The 18377-nt window shown below is 39.2% G+C and overlaps 1 protein-coding gene across 21 annotated transcripts in view; it reads left to right on the top strand.

The window, feature by feature from the left end:
- The window catches only part of GRM7 (glutamate metabotropic receptor 7), a 1142612-nt gene that overhangs the window by 265944 nt on the left and 858291 nt on the right, over positions 1–18377 (top strand). For 19 of the 21 annotated variants that reach the window (XR_014232669.1, XR_014232670.1, XR_014232671.1 and 16 more), the window contains exon 1: positions 17455–18286. The exons of the other annotated variants lie outside the window; for them this stretch is intronic. Coding sequence is in view for 9 of the 19 variants with exons in the window: in XM_082347526.1 (XP_082203652.1) it covers positions 17768–18286 (519 nt within the window). In the remaining 10 variants the exon portion in view is untranslated. Of the gene's footprint in view, positions 1–17454; positions 18287–18377 lie in introns of those variants that run through there. 21 annotated transcript variants of the gene reach the window in all.

The following is an 18377-nucleotide window of genomic DNA, read 5'->3' as shown; positions in this document are numbered from 1 at the left end:
TCTTGAGACAAATAAAAATGAAAATACAATATACCAAAACTTATGGAATGCATCTAAAGCAGTTCTAAGAGGGAAGTTTTTAGTGATAAATACCTACATGAAGAAAAAAGAAAGATCTCAAATAAACAACCTAATTTTACAACTCAAGGAACTAGAAAAAGAAGAACAAACTATGACCAAAGTTAGTGGGAGGAAAGAAATAAAGATCAGAGCAGAAACGAATGAATGAGAGACTAAAAAGAAAATAGAAAAGATCCCTGAAACTTGAGTTTTTTTAAAAGATAAACAAAACACACAGACCTTTAGCTAGACTTATCAAGAAAATAAAAGAGGATTCAAATAAATAAAATTATAAATGAAAGAGGGTACATTACAACTAGATACCACACAAATGGAAAGGAATATGAGAAACTACTATGAACAATTATACACCAACAAATGGACAAACTAGAAGAGATGAACACATTCTTAGTAAGTACTTTTACTAGTCTTACATTTCTGCTCATTTTCTGGCATTCCAAAATCTTATTTGAAATTTTTGGCATAAACATTCTTAGAAGAATCCACTGGTTAACAAAGAAAATTTTGTTTCATAATTAAAATTTTCTTTTCAATTCATAACTGTTTTTCTGTATGTGAGACATATTTTTTTCTTATATCAAGTGAATGCTGTCGGGAGTGATCTTCCATCGCTTATTCCTGTTTCTGGAACGTGGCTTGCTCTGTGGCTTGGCATTTTGGAGCTGTCCCTTTTAGACAAGTCTTGAATAAACCATCTTCTCACATAATTTGGCAGAAGCAAAATGGCATCCTCATGTAAAATGTCACCTGCTCTAGATTGGCATTATTCTTGAGATTATAAGCATTAGAATAATGCTCTAAGATTCCTCTCTGTTTATCTCAGAAATATTACTACCTGATGGTTTCTAAGAGGATAGATTTGGTTATTTTATTAGGTCAAACTTTAGTCCTTGATAGAGAGCAAAATATTATAAAAATGGAGCCTAGGACAGATAAAGTTTGATTTAGTAATTAAACATTAGAGCTGGAAAGGAAAATAGAGTTCATTGAATTCAGTGATTAGTAAAATGACTCTAGAAGAATTTCTGTTTCAGTACCATTGTGGAGAAAGAAGGTTAGCTGAATGAGTAGGGTTTCTGGTTCCTTGGTTTTCTCCCCTCATAGCATTTCTTTGGGTTTCTTTTTACATTGTGTTCTTCTTTAGTAGATGAACATTTTATTTTAAAACAATAATTTAAATATTTCATATTGAAAAGTTGGAAAATTAGTTTTTAAGGGATTAAATGACTTTCCCAAGTCATAACTCTACTAAAAGATATAATGGGAACTAGGACCATGGTTTTTTGTGTTTTAGTGCTTTTTGATTTTTATTTCACATTTTTGTTCTATTAAAGATCTAAGAACCCAATTGGAATTCCATAGTAGGACATGATGGCTTAAAAAAAAATAGAAAGAATGAAAGAAAAGTTATAAAGAGGATTAAAGTCATCAATAATTATTCTTGCCTACTGCATTTTTCCTTCAAATAATTATTTCTTCACCTGTTTATATTCTGCATACTGTATGTGATAAAGAATTTAAATAATAAAATAAAAATTTCCCCAAAATGTATTCATCTTGAACAGGGTTTCTCAAACTCAGCACTAAAATTTTGGACTGACACATTTTTTTGTTGTTTGCTGTCCTATGCATTGTAGAATGTTTAGCGGCATCTTTGGCCTCAACCCACCAGATACATGGAGATATGACAGTCTTTTACTCAGTCATGATAATCAGAAAAGTCTCAGAGAATGCCAAATATCCACCAGAGAGCAATACTACCCCTGGTTGAGAATGATTGATCTAAATAGTATACAATCTAGATCCAAACAGAGACACCAAACTGAAGATATTCTTACCATATGTTAGCTATTGTGAGTAGACATTTGTTCCAAGATTTTAAGCAGTCCATTGTGATATTTTAGAAATTCTAAGGAAAACAGTCGTGGCTGTAAGAAGTGAGGCAGGTGTGGGAGTCCAGCCTTAATGCAAGCAGATGAGGCAGGCTGCATGAGCGTTGACTATGTGCTTGGTGGATGTGGAGAGTCCACAAAAGTATTTAATATTCTAATTTAATTGAACTCAGTTCTTGTTAACTTTTTGTGTTATGTGACCCTAGGCAAAAAGAGTTAAATATTTGTCTTTGATGGCTGCACAAGGCAGTCAGACTCTAGAGTAGAGTATGGTGATGGTGATGGGGATTTTAAGCTTGCCACTTTGACGTCCAGATGTGTCTTAGAATGGAAGATGGAAAAAGTCATGAAGAAAGGGCTATCTTGAGGACTAGCTTTCCCTAGTTACAATAAAAGGGAATTATTATTTTTTGTTGTTGTTTTTTTGTTTTTACTTTGTATTTAGTGAACAACTTTTAATCCCAGTGTGGAATTGTTCCTCTATCACCCACATAGTTCTCTTGAGTCTCTCAACTACAGTGACTGATCACTTCCTGGTGTAAAGCCTGACTCAGCTTTGCCCAACTACATTACTTTCATACTATTTTTTGTACTTGTTCTATGGTCATTGGCATAGACATATGATTTTGTAATGATTTTGTAAAGTAGCTGGGACAGTGATTATCTTGCCTGCCAATGCAAAGAGCCTAGCCACAAAAGTAGAGAACTAAGCCACCAAGCGAAAAGATACAAAGGCAAACAGACCCTGAACGATAAAGTGCCTCAAGACTTCTTTAATCACCTGGATCCAGCCGTATCTGAAGCTCAGGTTGCCCCTTGGACATCTGGCTACATGAGTCAACAAAGTAACCTTTTTTTTTTTTTGCTTCATCTAGTTTGTGTTAGGTTTCCATCACTTACAATTGAAAGAGGTCTGCTGAGTATGGAGAATATTCCCATTGAGCAAATGTGAGCAAGGAATTGCAAATGCATAGAAATAAAATGACAGCTATACAGATGAAAGACTAACACGAAACAACAAGAAAAGCCCCTTGAACTTTAATGCAGGAATAATGAACAAATAAAGAGTATGTGTGAGCTGTCTCACAAAAACCTGTTCCTCAAGGACAAGCAAGACATCAGAGAAAAATGACCTCATAACAGATTGAAATAGAGACGATAATGGAGGAGGAAAATGTCCAGAATCAAACCAGAGACTGTGTCCTTCTATTCACATACCGTTTGCAAATTCTAATGATGGAGGACCAATAATTGAGCTCACCTGTGTAAGAACTGTATCATTTATTTATTCAGCCAACATTTACAAATTATCAACCAAGAGGGAAGGATTCCAACTTGTTAAACACCAAGTCTCTGAACTTCAGTCTTTATCCGAGATGTAGGTCTAGGGAGGGGAAAAAATAATTCAAGAAACCATGACTAGTATAAAAGCTATTGTATTGTAGGCGAGTGCAGAGTGAGACAGACAATTCACTCTAGTACTTATGGCTTCTTCAGTTGTAAGTGACAGAAAAAGGAATTCAAACTAGCTTAAGTAGGAAAATAAATTTGCATGAGGCTGCATTCAGGCACAGCTGGACTCAGGAGTTCAAACCATGGCACCTGAACTCTATCTCCCTCTCTACCTCTTAATTTTGTTTGCTTCTGAGTTGTCTTTCCACATTGTTGCAAAGAAGACCATTAGCAGATCTGGGTTAATGTCATTAGAGGTCATGACTCCAAAAGTAAAGTTACCTCTTTTCCTCACATGACATTTATTGACTCTGCTTTAGTCTTAGGCCCATTTCTGGAGCAATCTCTGTGTCTAAGAGGATGTGCCTCAGCCTTGTCCATGTACCACTTCTGCAGCTGGGTGCTGGGACCATGATACTGGCAGACCCACCAAGATAAGGTGAAGTGAGAGTTATTGAAAGGAAAAGAAGCTATCTAGTCAGTATCATTTATGATGATGATGGTTATGATGATAATCTTCATCATCATTATTCTAGATGACATTCAGTCTCCTAACACGTCCTGGTGGGACCTAGAAGTTGTCATGTCACATCTGAGCTAACTATTAAAGAGTAAGTATTTGTATGACTACTATTGGTTAGGATGAAAAACAAGAGGATGCATTAGTGTAGAGGATTCAGTGTAATTATGCAGGCATGCTTTAGCAAAATTCACTAATGTCCAAATATACACAAATTGTCATCTACCATTTATTGAGTACTGATTATGTGCCAGGCATTTGCTAAGTAAGCTCTTTAATTTGATCATCTCATTTAATTCTCCCAAATTTTATAAGGTAAATATTACTCTCTTTCTCAAATTGCAAATAATGCTCAGCGAGGTGAAATAATTTACTTAATTAGCAAGTGGTAGAGTTTGGATTGAAACACAGGAAGTGTGAAACAAGAACTTGGATATTTAATATGACTTTGTACTTAGGGGGACCATACAGCTCAGTTTATGTCTCTTGTCCTGATACAATTATTAATTGCATCCCCTTCTACTTCAAAACATGTTCAGATTTTGACAATAAATTATATGATAACATGAACACTGCCTCCTTCATGGATATGTTTGAACTCCCATGTATTTTATATACTTGTCTTTCATTCAGAATGATTTTAATAATCTTTTATTTTAGGAGAAAAGCTTCGTATTTACAAAGAAGGTGCAAAGATAGTACAGAGAGTTCTGATATCCCCACACCCACTTTCCCTTATTATTAGCACCTTATATTAATTTGTCACAATTAATGACAGTATTGATACATTATTATTAACTAAAGTTCATACTTTATTCATATTCCCTTAGTTTTTACTTAGTGTATTTTTTCTGTTACGGGCTCCCATCCAGGATATCACATTATGTTTAGTCATTATGTCTCCTTAGGCTCCTCTTAACTGTGACAGTTTCTCACGCTTTCCTTGTTTTTGATGACATTGACCCTTTTGAGAAGTACTGGCCAGGTGTTTTGTAGAATGTCTCTCAACTGGGATTTCTCTGATGTTTTCCTCACACTTAGAATGGGGTTATGGGTTTGGGGGAGGAGATCACAGAGGTAAAGTGCCAATTTTATCGCATAACATCAAGGGTATATACTATCAATGTGGCTTATCAATGTTGATATTAACCTTGATCACCTGGTTGAGGTAGTGTTTGACATGTTTCTCCACTGTAAAGTTACTCTTGTAAAATGGTTGTTAACCTTTTCAAGTTATGTTTATATGGAGAACATGCACACATTTTATGTGTGTGAATCCATGACTTTTGACAGATATATTTATCCATGTAACCACTATCCCTATCAAGATGTAGAACATTTCTGTCAGCCCTCTAAAGTTGTTTTAACTTGTCTTAATTTAATCTTTTGATTTCATTGAGTCCCTAAAGAATCCTTTGAGTTATGATTGAGTCAGAAGTGTCCCAACTCTTAGCAGACATATCACAATTTTGAGCTGCTCTACAAATAAATAACCAGGTTCTTAACTATGTTTGACTCTATCAGGTTAGCTTTTATAGACTGGACATCTCTCCATATATCTTTCCTGACTGGAATAACTAGGTAATGCAGACTTACCATCCCATGGACTTGGAACCTTGTCCTATAGGTAAGAACACGAGGATGAACAAGCCTCAGAAAGGGAGATTTACCGAAAAATCACAAGGAACCAATCTTTATAACTGCTAAAGTGTGACAGGATGTGAAGAAGGCTGACATCACTGTGACAAATCTGGCTTAGAGAAGACTATTGTGGATAATATCATGGGATACCACCGCATTTTATATTCAGAGATTTCTAAGAGTGGACCCGAAGTAGGAGCAAGACAGGTATGGTCTTAACATCCTAAGTAAGACATTATCAGTATTCGAAAGAGGTTTCTAAAGCACTTTTATCAATTCCTTTTTTAAAGTGTTAGTTATAATATTAATCACTATTGGATTTATAGGGAAATAATGTTTTACAAGAAGCAACATAAATATAAGTGTAAAAGTTCATGAGGCGGCATCATGCAAGTTATTTTATCAAAAATTATATAAAAATCATGGCATATAATTAGAGCTGAAAGAAATGTTAAATCTCAGAGAGCCAAAAAAAAAAACTCTTCAGTTTATAGATAATAAAAATGGATGAGTTGAATAATTTGCCCAGATAATGGGATCTTAACCTTATATATAAACTTTATTGCGGTATAGTTTACATAAACAAAAGTATACACATATTAAACATACGATTGATGAGTTTATAAAATATAAACTAAGCATAAAACTTTATATACTAAAAACCACCACAAATTAGATACATAACATTTCCATCACCCTGGAAAGGTACCTTATACCTCTGTTTACTCAATCCATCCCCTGTTCTCAGACCCAGGCTGATCTGCTCTCACTACATTTTTTTTTTTTAATAAATTTATTTATTTATTTTTGGCTGTGTTGAGTCTTCGTTTCTGTGCGAGGGCTTTCTGTAGTTGCGGTGAGCGGGGGCCACTCTTCATCGTGGTGCGCGGGCCTCTCACTGTTGCGGCCTCTCTTGTTGCGGAGCACAGGCTCCAGACGCGCAGGCTCAGTAGTTGTGGCTCATGGGCCCAGTTGCTCCGCGGCATGTGGGATCTTCCCAGACCAGGGCTCGAACCCGTGTCCCCTGCATTGGCAGGCAGATTCTCAACCACTGCACCACCAGGGAAGCCCCTCACTACATATTAATTTTGACTTTTCTAGAATTTCATACAGAAGATGTCATATTGCATACACTCTCTTTTGTTTTTCTTCTTTTACTTCCTATAACATTTTGAGATATATCTGTTTACTGTATATTAGTTTTCCCTTTTATAGCTGAGTAGTATTCCATTGTATGGATATACTACATGTATTTATCCTTTTGATGGGCATTTGGGTTGTTTCCATTTTATAGTTATTTTGAATAACACCACTATAAACATTTATACAGAAATACCTGTGGACATATATTGTTATTTCCTTGGGTAGAAGTGGAAATGTTGGGTTGAATGGTAAGTGTATGTTTACCTTTATGAGAGACTGAGAAAGACTTTTCTAAAGTGGTTGCACCATTTTGCATTCTGACTAGCAGGGTATAAAAGTACTAGTTCTGCTGTATCCTTTCTGACACTCAAAATGGTCAGTCTTTTTCATTTTAACCTTTGTAATAGGTAGTGGGATCTCATTTTGGTTTTAATTTGCTTATCCCTGAAAACTAATGGTGCTGAACATCTTTTCATGTGCCTACTGCCTTTTGTGTATCTTCTTTAGTGAACATATACTTTTTCTTTATGTGTGTGTATTATATAATCTTATGTACAAGTTCTTTGTAAAATATATGTTTTGTGCAATTTTCACCATTTCTGCTTCCTTCTCCCCTATTTTCTGAAAGAGTCTGTGTAAGATTGACATTTTTCCTTAAGTTGTTGATCACATTCACCAAGGAAAGCCATCTGGACCTAGAATTTTCTTTGTGGGAAGGATTTTTTATAGTTACTTTGTTTATCTTATTCAAACAGCTTTGTTGAGATGAATTTTACTTATAAAATCCACTAATTTCAAGGATACAATTTAGTCATTTTTAGTAACTACCAAATTATACAACCATCAACATGAATCAGTTTTAGAATATTTTTATTACCCTAATAAGATCTCTCATGCCCATTTCCAGTTTATCCCCATTCCCACCACCAGCCCCAGGCATGGGAAGGTTTTTCACTGTAAAGGAAATTTAACAAACATAAAGCTTTTAGATTTTTTTCTTTCTTTTTGAGTCAATTTTGGTAAGTTGTGCCTTTCAATGAATTTGTCCATTTCACTTAGTTATCAATTTTTTGATATAAAAATTTTCATGACATTTCCTTATTTTTCCTTTCCATGAGTCTAGGGTCTAGAGTGATGCTTTTTCTTTTTATATTGGTCATTTCTCTCTTCTTTCTTTTTTTCTTAATCTGTCCAGCTTAGACATTTTCAGTTTTACTGGTCTTTACAAGGAACAGCTTTTGGTATTATTGGTTTTTATCTCTTTTTGCTCTTTTCTATTTTATTGATTTATACTTTTTATTCTTTCTTTTTACTTACTGTGAGTTTAATTTATTTTACTTTTTTAGTTTCAGATGCAAAGTTTAGATGATTGAATTAAATGTATATTTTCTTTTCTACTATATGGCTTTAAGCTATAAATCTCTCCCTAAGAACTGCTTTAGCTACAGTCAACAGATTTTGACAGGCTGTTACTGTTATCAGTCATTAAAAATATATTCTAATTTATCTGGATTTTTTAAAAAATTGTGAGTTAAGTGTGTTTAAATATCAAATATTAGGGGATTTTCTAGATATTTTGTTATTGATTTTCAAGTTAATACCATTGTTATCAGAATGAGTTCAATAATTTTAAGTGTATTGAAACTTGTTTATGGAACAATATATGGTCTATCTTGAACAATGTTCAAGTTTGTCTTCTGCAGTGTGCAACTGCTGTTACACAGATGCAGTGAATTTCAAACAATGTGTTTTTCAACTCTAGACATTCCATTTATTTTTGTATTTTTCACTTCTCTCCTCATTGGGTTCATGTTTCCCTCAAATTCTTGAACATATTTACACTAGCTGTTTATATTTAATTCCTATTGCTGTGACACAAACTACCACGCATTTAGTGACTTAAAACAATACTCATTTACCTCACAGATCTTTAGGTACTCAGGTATGGGCGGCTTGGCTGGGATCTCTCCTGAGGCTCTTCTTACAGAACTGAAGTCAGGGTATCAGCCAGGCTGAGCTGTTATCTGGAAGCTCTGGGAAAAATCCATGTCCAAGCTTATTTAGCTTATCAGTAGAATTCAGTTACTTACAACTGTAGGGACGATGTCCCTGTCTTCTCTTGCCATTATTCAGGGGCCAGACAGCTGCTAGGGCCACTCTCAGACCCTTCAAGATGGCTCCTTCCCTCTCAGCAATAGAGAACCTCCTTCATGTTGAATCCTTCTCACACTTTGGATCTCTCTGACATACTCTTTTGTGACCAGCCAAAGAAAAGTCTTATTTTAAGGACTTAATGTGATTAGGTTAGGCTCACCTGGAGAATCTCTCTCAAAGCCAACCGATTAATAACCTCAATTACACCTGCAAAATCCCATTCACTGTATAATTATGGGGGCTATTTTAGAATTCTGTCACACTGGTTTTTTTGTATTTGTGCTATTCTAAAATCTGTCATTTCTAGATCTGTTTTTATTGACTAGTTTTTCTCCTGCCTTTTCACATGCCTTATAATTTTTATTGGATTCTGTACAGTATGAAAGTAATGTGGTTGTGTCTTCATTTCACTGTCTTCCTTTAAAAAGCATTGAATCTTGTTTTAGCAGACGTTAGGTTACTTGTAGGTCACCTAGATCCTTTCAAGGTTGGTTTTTAAGACTTTTTACAGTGGGTATTTAGCCCTGCAATTAAAGTGTAACCTTTCTGGGTCTCTACTAATTTGCCCGAGTATTCAGAAAGATTTCTCCCCTCCAGAGGGTTAGCACTTCAATGTCTCCCAGTGCTGTGTGAGCTCTGTTACAGTTCCCTAATAGTTGTTATTTTCCTAGGGTCCCAGATCCTCATCCTATGTTTTCCCAGTTTAGTGTTGAGCCAAAATTCAAGGGACTCCCATACATATTTCTAGCCCTCTTTCTCTGTGTACCTCCTGTCTATCTTGTACTCTTGCCTGCAAGTTGCAGCTTCCTCAGTCTCCCTGAACTCTGATCTCTGTTTTCTCAAATTAGCCCACTGACCATGCTCAGCTTGGGTCTGAAAAGTGGCACCAGGCAGGAACATTCATAGCACTTGCCTCATTCGTTCCCCTCCTTTGGGGAACACAGTTCTGAGCTCCTAGCTGCCCAGTGTTTTAAAAGGGTTGTTTAAGTTATTCTAATTTTCTAATGATTAGCTTTGAGAGGAAAATTCTGCGGCCAATTACTCCATCATGGCTAGAAGCAGGAGTCCTCAACTGAGATTGATTGACTGAATGAATGTCTACAAGAGCTTACCTGCTACCTTCTCCCCACAGAAATGAGACTTGATGTCCCACTTCTGATTTTATTTTAATGGGGTGCAGGGTTGAGGAACTGAAGAATCAAAATCATTATAGGATAGGGACTTCCCTGGTGGCGCAGTGGTTAAGAATCCGCCTGCCAATGCAGGAGACACGGGTTCGATCCCTGGTCCAGGAAGATCCCACATGCCCCGGAGAAACTAAGCCCGTGTGCCACAACTACTGAGCCTGTGCTCTAGAGCCCACGAGCCACAACTACTGAAGCCTGCACGCGTAGAGCCCGTGCTCCACAACAAAAGAAGCCACCGCAGTGAGAAGCCAGCACACTGCAATGGAGAGCAGCCCCTGCTTGCCATAACTAGAGAAAGTCGGCACACAGCAACGAAGACTCAACACAGTCAAAAATAAATAAAATAAAAAATAAATTTTTAAAATGCTGTGAATTCACAACACAATGAAAAAAAAATTTTTTAAGTCATTGTAAGATAAATAACTTGCATGGGGAAGATACTAGTATCAACTTACGTTAAATAATTTCAAAGCAGATATGATCATGAGAAATGGGCCCACATCACAAAGAATCAAGATATGCAAAGAATATGAGTAATTACCCTAAGGAATATTGTTTGAATATTAAATGAGATGTGAATATTAAAAAATGATAGATGGTCTAAAGTTCCATTTAATTCGATTAGTGGTATTAAGCATGGTAGATGGTCTCGTAAGACATACTAATACATTCCCCAGAGAGAACATTCCAATAATTTAGACATTTTATGTTCAGTGGTTCACTGGACATACCCAGAACGTGGTTCATCCAAGAAGAATAGTTCTGGAAACACTGCTGATAGGGATTAGTGTCTAATACATAGACGGACAACAGAGTACAATAGTTAAAAGTGTTGTTACTGAGCTCTGTTTCTGTACCCAAGAGCTAGGTGGCTGAGGGGTTGAAACATAGACTTTGAAGATAGAGTTCCTGACTTCAAATTGAGCTCTGGTGCTTCCTAGCTTTATGTCCTTGGCAAGTCTCTTAAAAACACTGTACCTCAATTTCTTCATCTGAAAAATAGGGATGATGAATAATAATACCTGCCTTTTATGTGTTGGGGATGAGACAAATCCTTAGTTTATTATGAGGATTAAGTAAATCAACATGTGTAAACCATTCAAGCAGTACCTGGGGCATAGTAAGTTCCAGATAAGTGTTAGCTATTATAATAATTTCTTGTCTAAAATTAGGATAATAATAAAAATAGTAAATCTTTTATAGGTTTCACACAGATTGACTCACTGCATGTAAACTGCCCATGCTAGTGCCTAATAGACAGTAGATGTTCAATGAAACAGAATAAACCTCACATCATGGTTGATTCAGGAAATCTGTGAGGTTCAGTGAGTAGGTTCAAATGCGTCCATGGCCCATAAGTAAGCAGGGTGTTATTCTTCTAAAAGATAAAGGAAACTCTACTACTTTAGATTTACTACTAGCTTTAGATAGGTGAACTGTCACACCCTATATGTCTAACACACAATACAAAAACCTACACTACATGATCATATGATTTTTAGTATTCAAGTTGTTAATGTGGTTTATCTCATTGATTGATTTACTGTTACTGAACCATCCTTGCATCCCTGGGATAAATCCCACTTGATTATAGTGTATGATGCTTTTAATGTATTGTTGAATTCGATTTGCTAATAATTTGTTGAGGAATTTTGCATCTATGTCCATTGGTGATACTGGCCTGTAATTTTCTTTTTTTTGTAGTGTCTTTGGCTGGTTTTAGTACCAGGGTGATGCTGGCCTCATAGAATGAGTTCAGAGTGTTTCTCCTTCTGTAATTTTTTGGAATAGTTTGAGAAGGGTAGGTGTTAACTCTTCTCTAAATGTTTGATAGGATTCACCTGGGAAACTGTCTGGTCCTGGACTTTTGTTGGGAGTGTTTTATTACTTATTCAATTTCATTACTGGTGATTGGTCTGTTCATATTTTCTAGTCCTGATTCAGTCTTAAGAGATTGTAACATTTCTAGAAATTTGTCCATGTCTTCTTTCTAGGATGTCCAGTTTATTGGTGTTTAATTGTTTGTAGTAATCTCTTATGATTCTTTGTATTTCTGTGGTGTTGGTTTTAACTTCTCATCTTTCATTTCTTATTTATTTGGGTCCTCTCTTTTTTTTTCTTGATGATTCTGGCTAAAGGTTTATCAATTTTATCTTTTCAGAGAACCAGCTCTTAATTTTATTTATCCTTTCTAAATTTTTTTTAGTCTTTATTTCATTTATTTCTGCTCTGGTCTTATTTCTTTCCTTCTACTAACTTCGGACTTTGTTCTTTTTCTGGTTCCTTTATTTGTAAGGTTTGGTTGTTCATTTGAGATTTTTCTTGTTTCCTGAGGTAGATTTGTATTGCTGTAAACTTCTCTCTTTTTATTGCTTTTGTTGAATCCTGTAGACTTCGGATCATTGTTTTCCTGTTTTCGTCTTATCATGAGATAAACATAAATTGTTGTGATTTTAAGACAATTTAAAAACTCACAGTTATACTCCAGCCTTCTTAAGTTTTAATCTTACTTCCCACTCAACTGGTCATTTGCAGCCACTGTCATTTGGAGCTTTATATCATATGCTCAAGGTCTGGATTCATGTTAAGAGGTGACTCTAAGACTACTACCACACTCCATGTCATAGAGTTTTAAACTTTCTGTAGTTCATTCTCACAGGAATCTAAGAATCAGGAGGTATTTTTAAAAATTATCTCCTTATCTTTAAGCAATAACAATCTAAATTAGTATCCTCAGTTTTGAGAGACTCAACTGAAATGAATCACTAGCTTAAGCAAGGGATGGAATATATTGGGGGACCAAGTGGAATGTTCCAAGGCAAATACAGCTTCAGCCATTGCCAGATCCAGAGTCTCAGATGACTCATCAGGGCTCTCCTTTTCTCTCTGTATATTTGATCTGCTTCTCTACGTGGGGTGATTTTATTCTCAGTTGAGCTTTATCCATGTGATAGAAAAGACAGCTACTGGAAGCCCCCATTTCTGTCTTCCTAGATAAGAGGTCAAGAGGAATAGATCTGCCTTATGCAAGTATCAGTACATAACATCTGAGGTCCTTTACCTATCCTTGAACTCTTCAGCCTCAGCAGGAGGAAAGGAGGGCTCAATTTTGCCAACACTAGATGTGTGCCCACATCTGAGTTTGGATAGGTGAGGCATTAAGGTTAACAGCTCCATCTCAACTCTTACAGACTGAGAGGGGTTCTTTCCCAGAGGAATAGCTAGCCCATGATGTTACCAAAGGAACATCAGGAACATTCCCGCCCCTACCAACTTAGGGAATGTATAAAATCAGAGCTCCTTAAAAAGATGGAATCAGGAAATAGATGGAGTAACAGACACAAGATATCTACTACAAGTAAATATGACAGGAAAGTACAACAGATGAGAGAGAATTTTTTCTCTTCCTCTCTCTCTCTCTCTGCCCCCCCCAAGAAAAAAGTGACCTTGACCCAGTAAAGCAATACAAATGTAAGATGGTGTTAAAAAAAAAAAAAGCTATGAAAACAAAACCTATGGATGGAGACCTACATCCTACATGAAAGGTGGAAGAGTATAATAATAGCCAGAGTACATTACTCTGGCAGAAGCAGCAGCCCTTAAGGAGGACAACTTTATAAATTACAAATTGGATTTAAATAGACAGGGAATTGAAAGTGGAGACATTATTTTCTGCAGAAGATGATGGACAGGGGATAACAAAGAAAATAAAACTGAGATTGTTAACAAAATACAATGCTAAGCATATAAGTTAGGACTGAGTCCTTAACTTTCATTTTTATTAATGCCTGGGTGAGGATAGATTACTGACTACACCGAACCAAGCCTGGGAACACATTTCATATTTATGATATTTGTGCCTAAAACTAGATTCTCCTCCAATTTAATATGACACTAGGACAATGACTGGCCAAGTTTTAGATTAATCACTCTTACACAAAGATTTTTCATTCATATAATCTCAACCAAACAAACAAATACTGCGTCACCTATTAAGTTCCAGATCCTGTGCACTCTGGCTGAAGATATAAATATCTTGCAAGCCCAGCGTCACTTACCTCTTTCTCTGGTAACAAATCACACTTTCTATTATGACAGTGGCCCCAGTTTTCGGCCCAGGAATAAACACTTGACTCAGGAAGAGCCAATTAAAGCCTTCCTTTAGAGTTGATCGAGAGCTTTAAGGTTAGAGTATTTCAATCTTATGCAATTTTTGTAAAACAAAATTATTTCAAAATCTACTAATTATTCTTTAAGTTCTAGAAACTGCATTCTGTGACTAAGAGGACAACAATTTATTTGCCATCGTTTCTGCTCTGCCCACTTTATGTTTCTGTCACTGTGAAATAAAGGCAGTGGGGAATAGCAAACCAGTTCTGATTCATTCAACACATGAGTGCTTCTTAGGTACAAAACACCATTCTGAACATTGTCCGGGATAAAAAGATAAATAATACCTAGCCCCTTACCCTCAAGGATCTTCCAGCTTAGCAAGGGAAATAAAACATGCACACAGATGACTGCAACAAAAAGAAGATAATGATTGCTGCCAGATGTTTGGGGAGAATGAGCAGAGCAAAGAGAGAACACAGAATAAGGCAACATTCAACAGTCAGCCAATAACTATTTGTTGAGCAATTGCAAGATGTGAACTGGAAGTGGAAGAGGAGAACATAGATCTTCACGTGGGCAGGTGAAAAATCAAGTGTTATTACCTGTAACACAGCTCTTCAAATATATTTTTTGGCACCAAGTGCCTAATAAATAGCCTTAAATTAAAAACTAAATAAGGATACAGTCTCTATCAAATATAGCCTGAGGTACTGATGCCTAAATACTAGGATCACAGTATTTATGTTCCCAAGGATGCCTTTCTATTGCTTTGCTTCTTTCCCCCTTTCCAAATTAGCTAATGCTGCCTTAACAGGATATCTATTTCACTTGTTCCAGCCTTTTTGAGCCAATGTATTGAATAGCAGAACAGGTGAGTTACAAGAGGATATTTTGACTTCAAACAACAGAAATAAAATACTATATAATTGAAAAAAAAAACCAGAAAACAGAGGCAATCTTTCAGGCACATGTGGATCCAGGAGTTCACATGTTTTAACCAGGTCCCTTTCTTTATTCCCCACCCCTTTTTCTCTCTTCCTTTTCTCCTCTCTGGTATCTCTCATTATGGGATTCAAATATTTCCCTGTTTATGTGGGAGCTTCTGGCACAGCTACAGGCTTATACCCTCGCAGCTCCAGGGCTGGCTGGAAGGGGCGGGCCCATCACAGCATAAGGTTGTACAAGGTGTGCACTTATATAGCAGGGCATCACATCTATGAGTGATTGATGATCACATTGTATACAGGGGTAGATTCGTATATTTTTTACATCACTTTTCTTGAAGATGGCAGTAAAATGGTATGTTTTTACAAAATCAAATAGTGTAACATTGTCCAAAAGATGTACATAAAGCATTTAGAGGAAGGAGGCACCTTTTTCTTTTAACTCTGGCACGGATCGTCTATTGGACAGTGGTAACCCTATGTCATCACCCTCGTTACTCCAGCAGAAGTCCAGGGATTAGCCCTGCATAACTCTTGTTAGCCTCTATTCCCTTCCTTGAACACTGTAGCCAGAAGGTTTTTTTCCTCCTCAAACCTTAAGTATTGAAACCTGGAGGAGGGGCATGTCTGAAAAGAAAATGATGGACTGGACTCTCCCTAGAAGGAAGATAAATAGGCGGTCAACAAGAAAAAAAAAAAAAAAATCCTCTGTACCAGGAAATGTTTGAAGTGTTGTTTGGGTATCAAAAAACGGGTGCCCTACACATAAAGCAACAAAGGATATTGGTCAAAAAAGAACACCATGGCCAAAGGTGCATGGCCTATTTCAACAGAGGATTTGAAAGTTAAAAGTTAACCTGTAAAACATACAATTCAATTTCATCATTTTACAGATGGGGAAAGTAAAACCCAGGCACAGGAACAGAAGTGCCAAGGTCATACAGGTGGTTGGTGGAAGAGACAAACAACTACCCAACTGCTGACTTTTTAGATGTGTGTGTGTTGTTTTGTTTATGTGCAAGGACATTTTTCTTTAGTACACTAACATTACAACAGAAAGTATAGTCTTGTTTTTGGTTTTCTCTCCACCCTCAATTCTGTATAAGATAGTTTTGCTGCACTCCAACAGAAAGTCTCAGCAAGAGTAGAGATCACCATAGGAGTACACTTGGGTACCAAGGACAGATATATTGCCCTTCCTTATGTAGGAACTAGGGCCACTTGTTGCTTTAATGGGCCGAGTTTGGGCTGGACCTGCAGGAGGGGACACCTTTGAAAAACAGCTTCCTAACTGCACTACAACCTGCTCTGGTATCCTGATTCCACTCCCCAACCCCCCAAATCCTCAGCCTGAAAAAAAAAAAAAAAAAAAGAATGGTATACTGGATCACTGGATCGATGGGGAGATTTCTATCTGCTCCTCCTACTGTCACCTCTCTCTTGCTATTTCCTGCCCGCGGAAACCTGACATCAAAAGCATGCCCAAAAGCGTCTCTGGAAACGGGTAGGAGGGAGCCTTACACCTGTCAGCGCCAGAGAAGAAAGTGCCCTCTACAGAGTTCTCAGTTGTTCCATCTCTTGCGATGAAAGGAAGAAAAGGAGCGAATCCGCCACAGATTTACTGGAGACCAGGGTTACTTCATCCGGCTCCGGCCACAGTAACCCCTGAAGACCAAAGATGCATTTCCATTCCCAGCATTTCTTGTTGGCGTCTTTCCCTACAGGCTAACCCAGTGCCTGGCCCCGGAGAAGTCTCTGCGTAAAGGTTCTTTAAGTCATAAATCAGGCCCCTGTGTGTATGTGTGTTTTTCTTAGGAAAAACTGGCCCAGACGAATTAGCAGTAGAGACTGGGGTCTCCCTACTACCCTTAATCCTTGGCGGCATCACCTTCCGACTACCTCGCATTCTCCCGGAGCTGACAGCCCCGGCTCCGGACCTCAGGGTTGGAAGCAGTCAGCCCCAGATAGGACCGCCCTGTCCGGGGCTGATGCCACCCTGTGCCTAGAATGTGCGTGTGGGTGCAGGCGGGCGAGCGAGCGGCTTCTACACTGAGACCGGAGCAGGAGCTCAGCCTTCGCCTGCGACCTGCAATCCCCAGATTCCCTGGGGACCTCGAAACTCCCAATCGGAGGCACTCCCCCCCCCTCCCACAGCCGCCCACCCATTCCCCCCCCCCCTTACCTCAGCACGCAGCCCCTCCCTGCGTGATGATGCAAAACAGTGGGGAGGGCGGGCGCTGGGAAGGGTGGGGAGAGCCTGAGAGCGAGCGAGGGTGGGAGGGAGTGGGAGGAGGAGGAGAGGGAGCCGAACGACCATTTAAAGCGATAGCAATCCGCGCTCTCTCCCCAGTGCTGGGCTGTTGGAGAGCTCGAGCTGCAAGCCACCGAGCGCGAGCGCGAGCGCGAGCGCGAGCGCGGCGCGCCGGCCGGGGAACCCGAGAGCGCACGGCGCCCCAAGCTGGCAGGCGCCGCGGGACCCCGCACCCTCGCCGGCTGCCCTTCCCCGGGCGCCCCCACCCTCCTCGCCCGCAGGAGACCCTGGGCTTCCCCGGAGGAGCTCACCCCAAGGGGCCAGGACTCCGGCGAGCCCGCCACCGTCCCCTCCAGTGCCGCCGCCACCACCGCAGCCGCGGGAGCAGCATGGTCCAGCTGGGGAAGCTGCTCCGCGCCCTGACTTTGATGAAGTTCCCCTGCTGCGTGCTGGAGGTGCTCCTGTGCGCGCTGGCGGCGGCGGCGCGCGGCCAGGAGATGTACGCCCCGCACTCCATTCGGATCGAGGGGGACGTCACCCTCGGGGGGCTGTTCCCGGTGCACGCGAAGGGTCCCAGCGGAGTGCCCTGCGGCGACATCAAGAGGGAGAACGGGATCCACAGGCTGGAAGCGATGCTCTACGCCCTGGACCAGATCAACAGCGATCCCAACCTGCTGCCCAACGTGACGCTGGGAGCGCGGATCCTGGACACTTGTTCCAGGGACACTTATGCGCTCGAACAGTCGCTCACTTTCGTCCAGGCGCTCATCCAGAAGGACACCTCCGAAGTGCGCTGCACCAACGGCGAGCCTCCCGTTTTCGTCAAGCCGGAGAAAGTAGTTGGAGTGATTGGGGCTTCGGGGAGTTCGGTCTCCATCATGGTAGCCAACATCCTGAGGCTTTTCCAGGTAGGGGGGCGCTCCCTCCGGGGCAGAGCGCGCCGTAGCTCCCCGCGCTCTTTATCCTGAAGGCTGGCTTGGACTCCGGGGGTGCGGGGTC

The sequence above is a fragment of the Balaenoptera borealis genome (assembly GCF_965194805.1).
Source record: "Balaenoptera borealis genome assembly, chromosome: 12".
Classification (NCBI taxonomy): Eukaryota; Metazoa; Chordata; class Mammalia; order Artiodactyla; family Balaenopteridae; genus Balaenoptera; species Balaenoptera borealis.
Note: the sequence above shows the minus strand (reverse complement) of the source record. Positions and strands in the feature narration are given on the sequence as shown.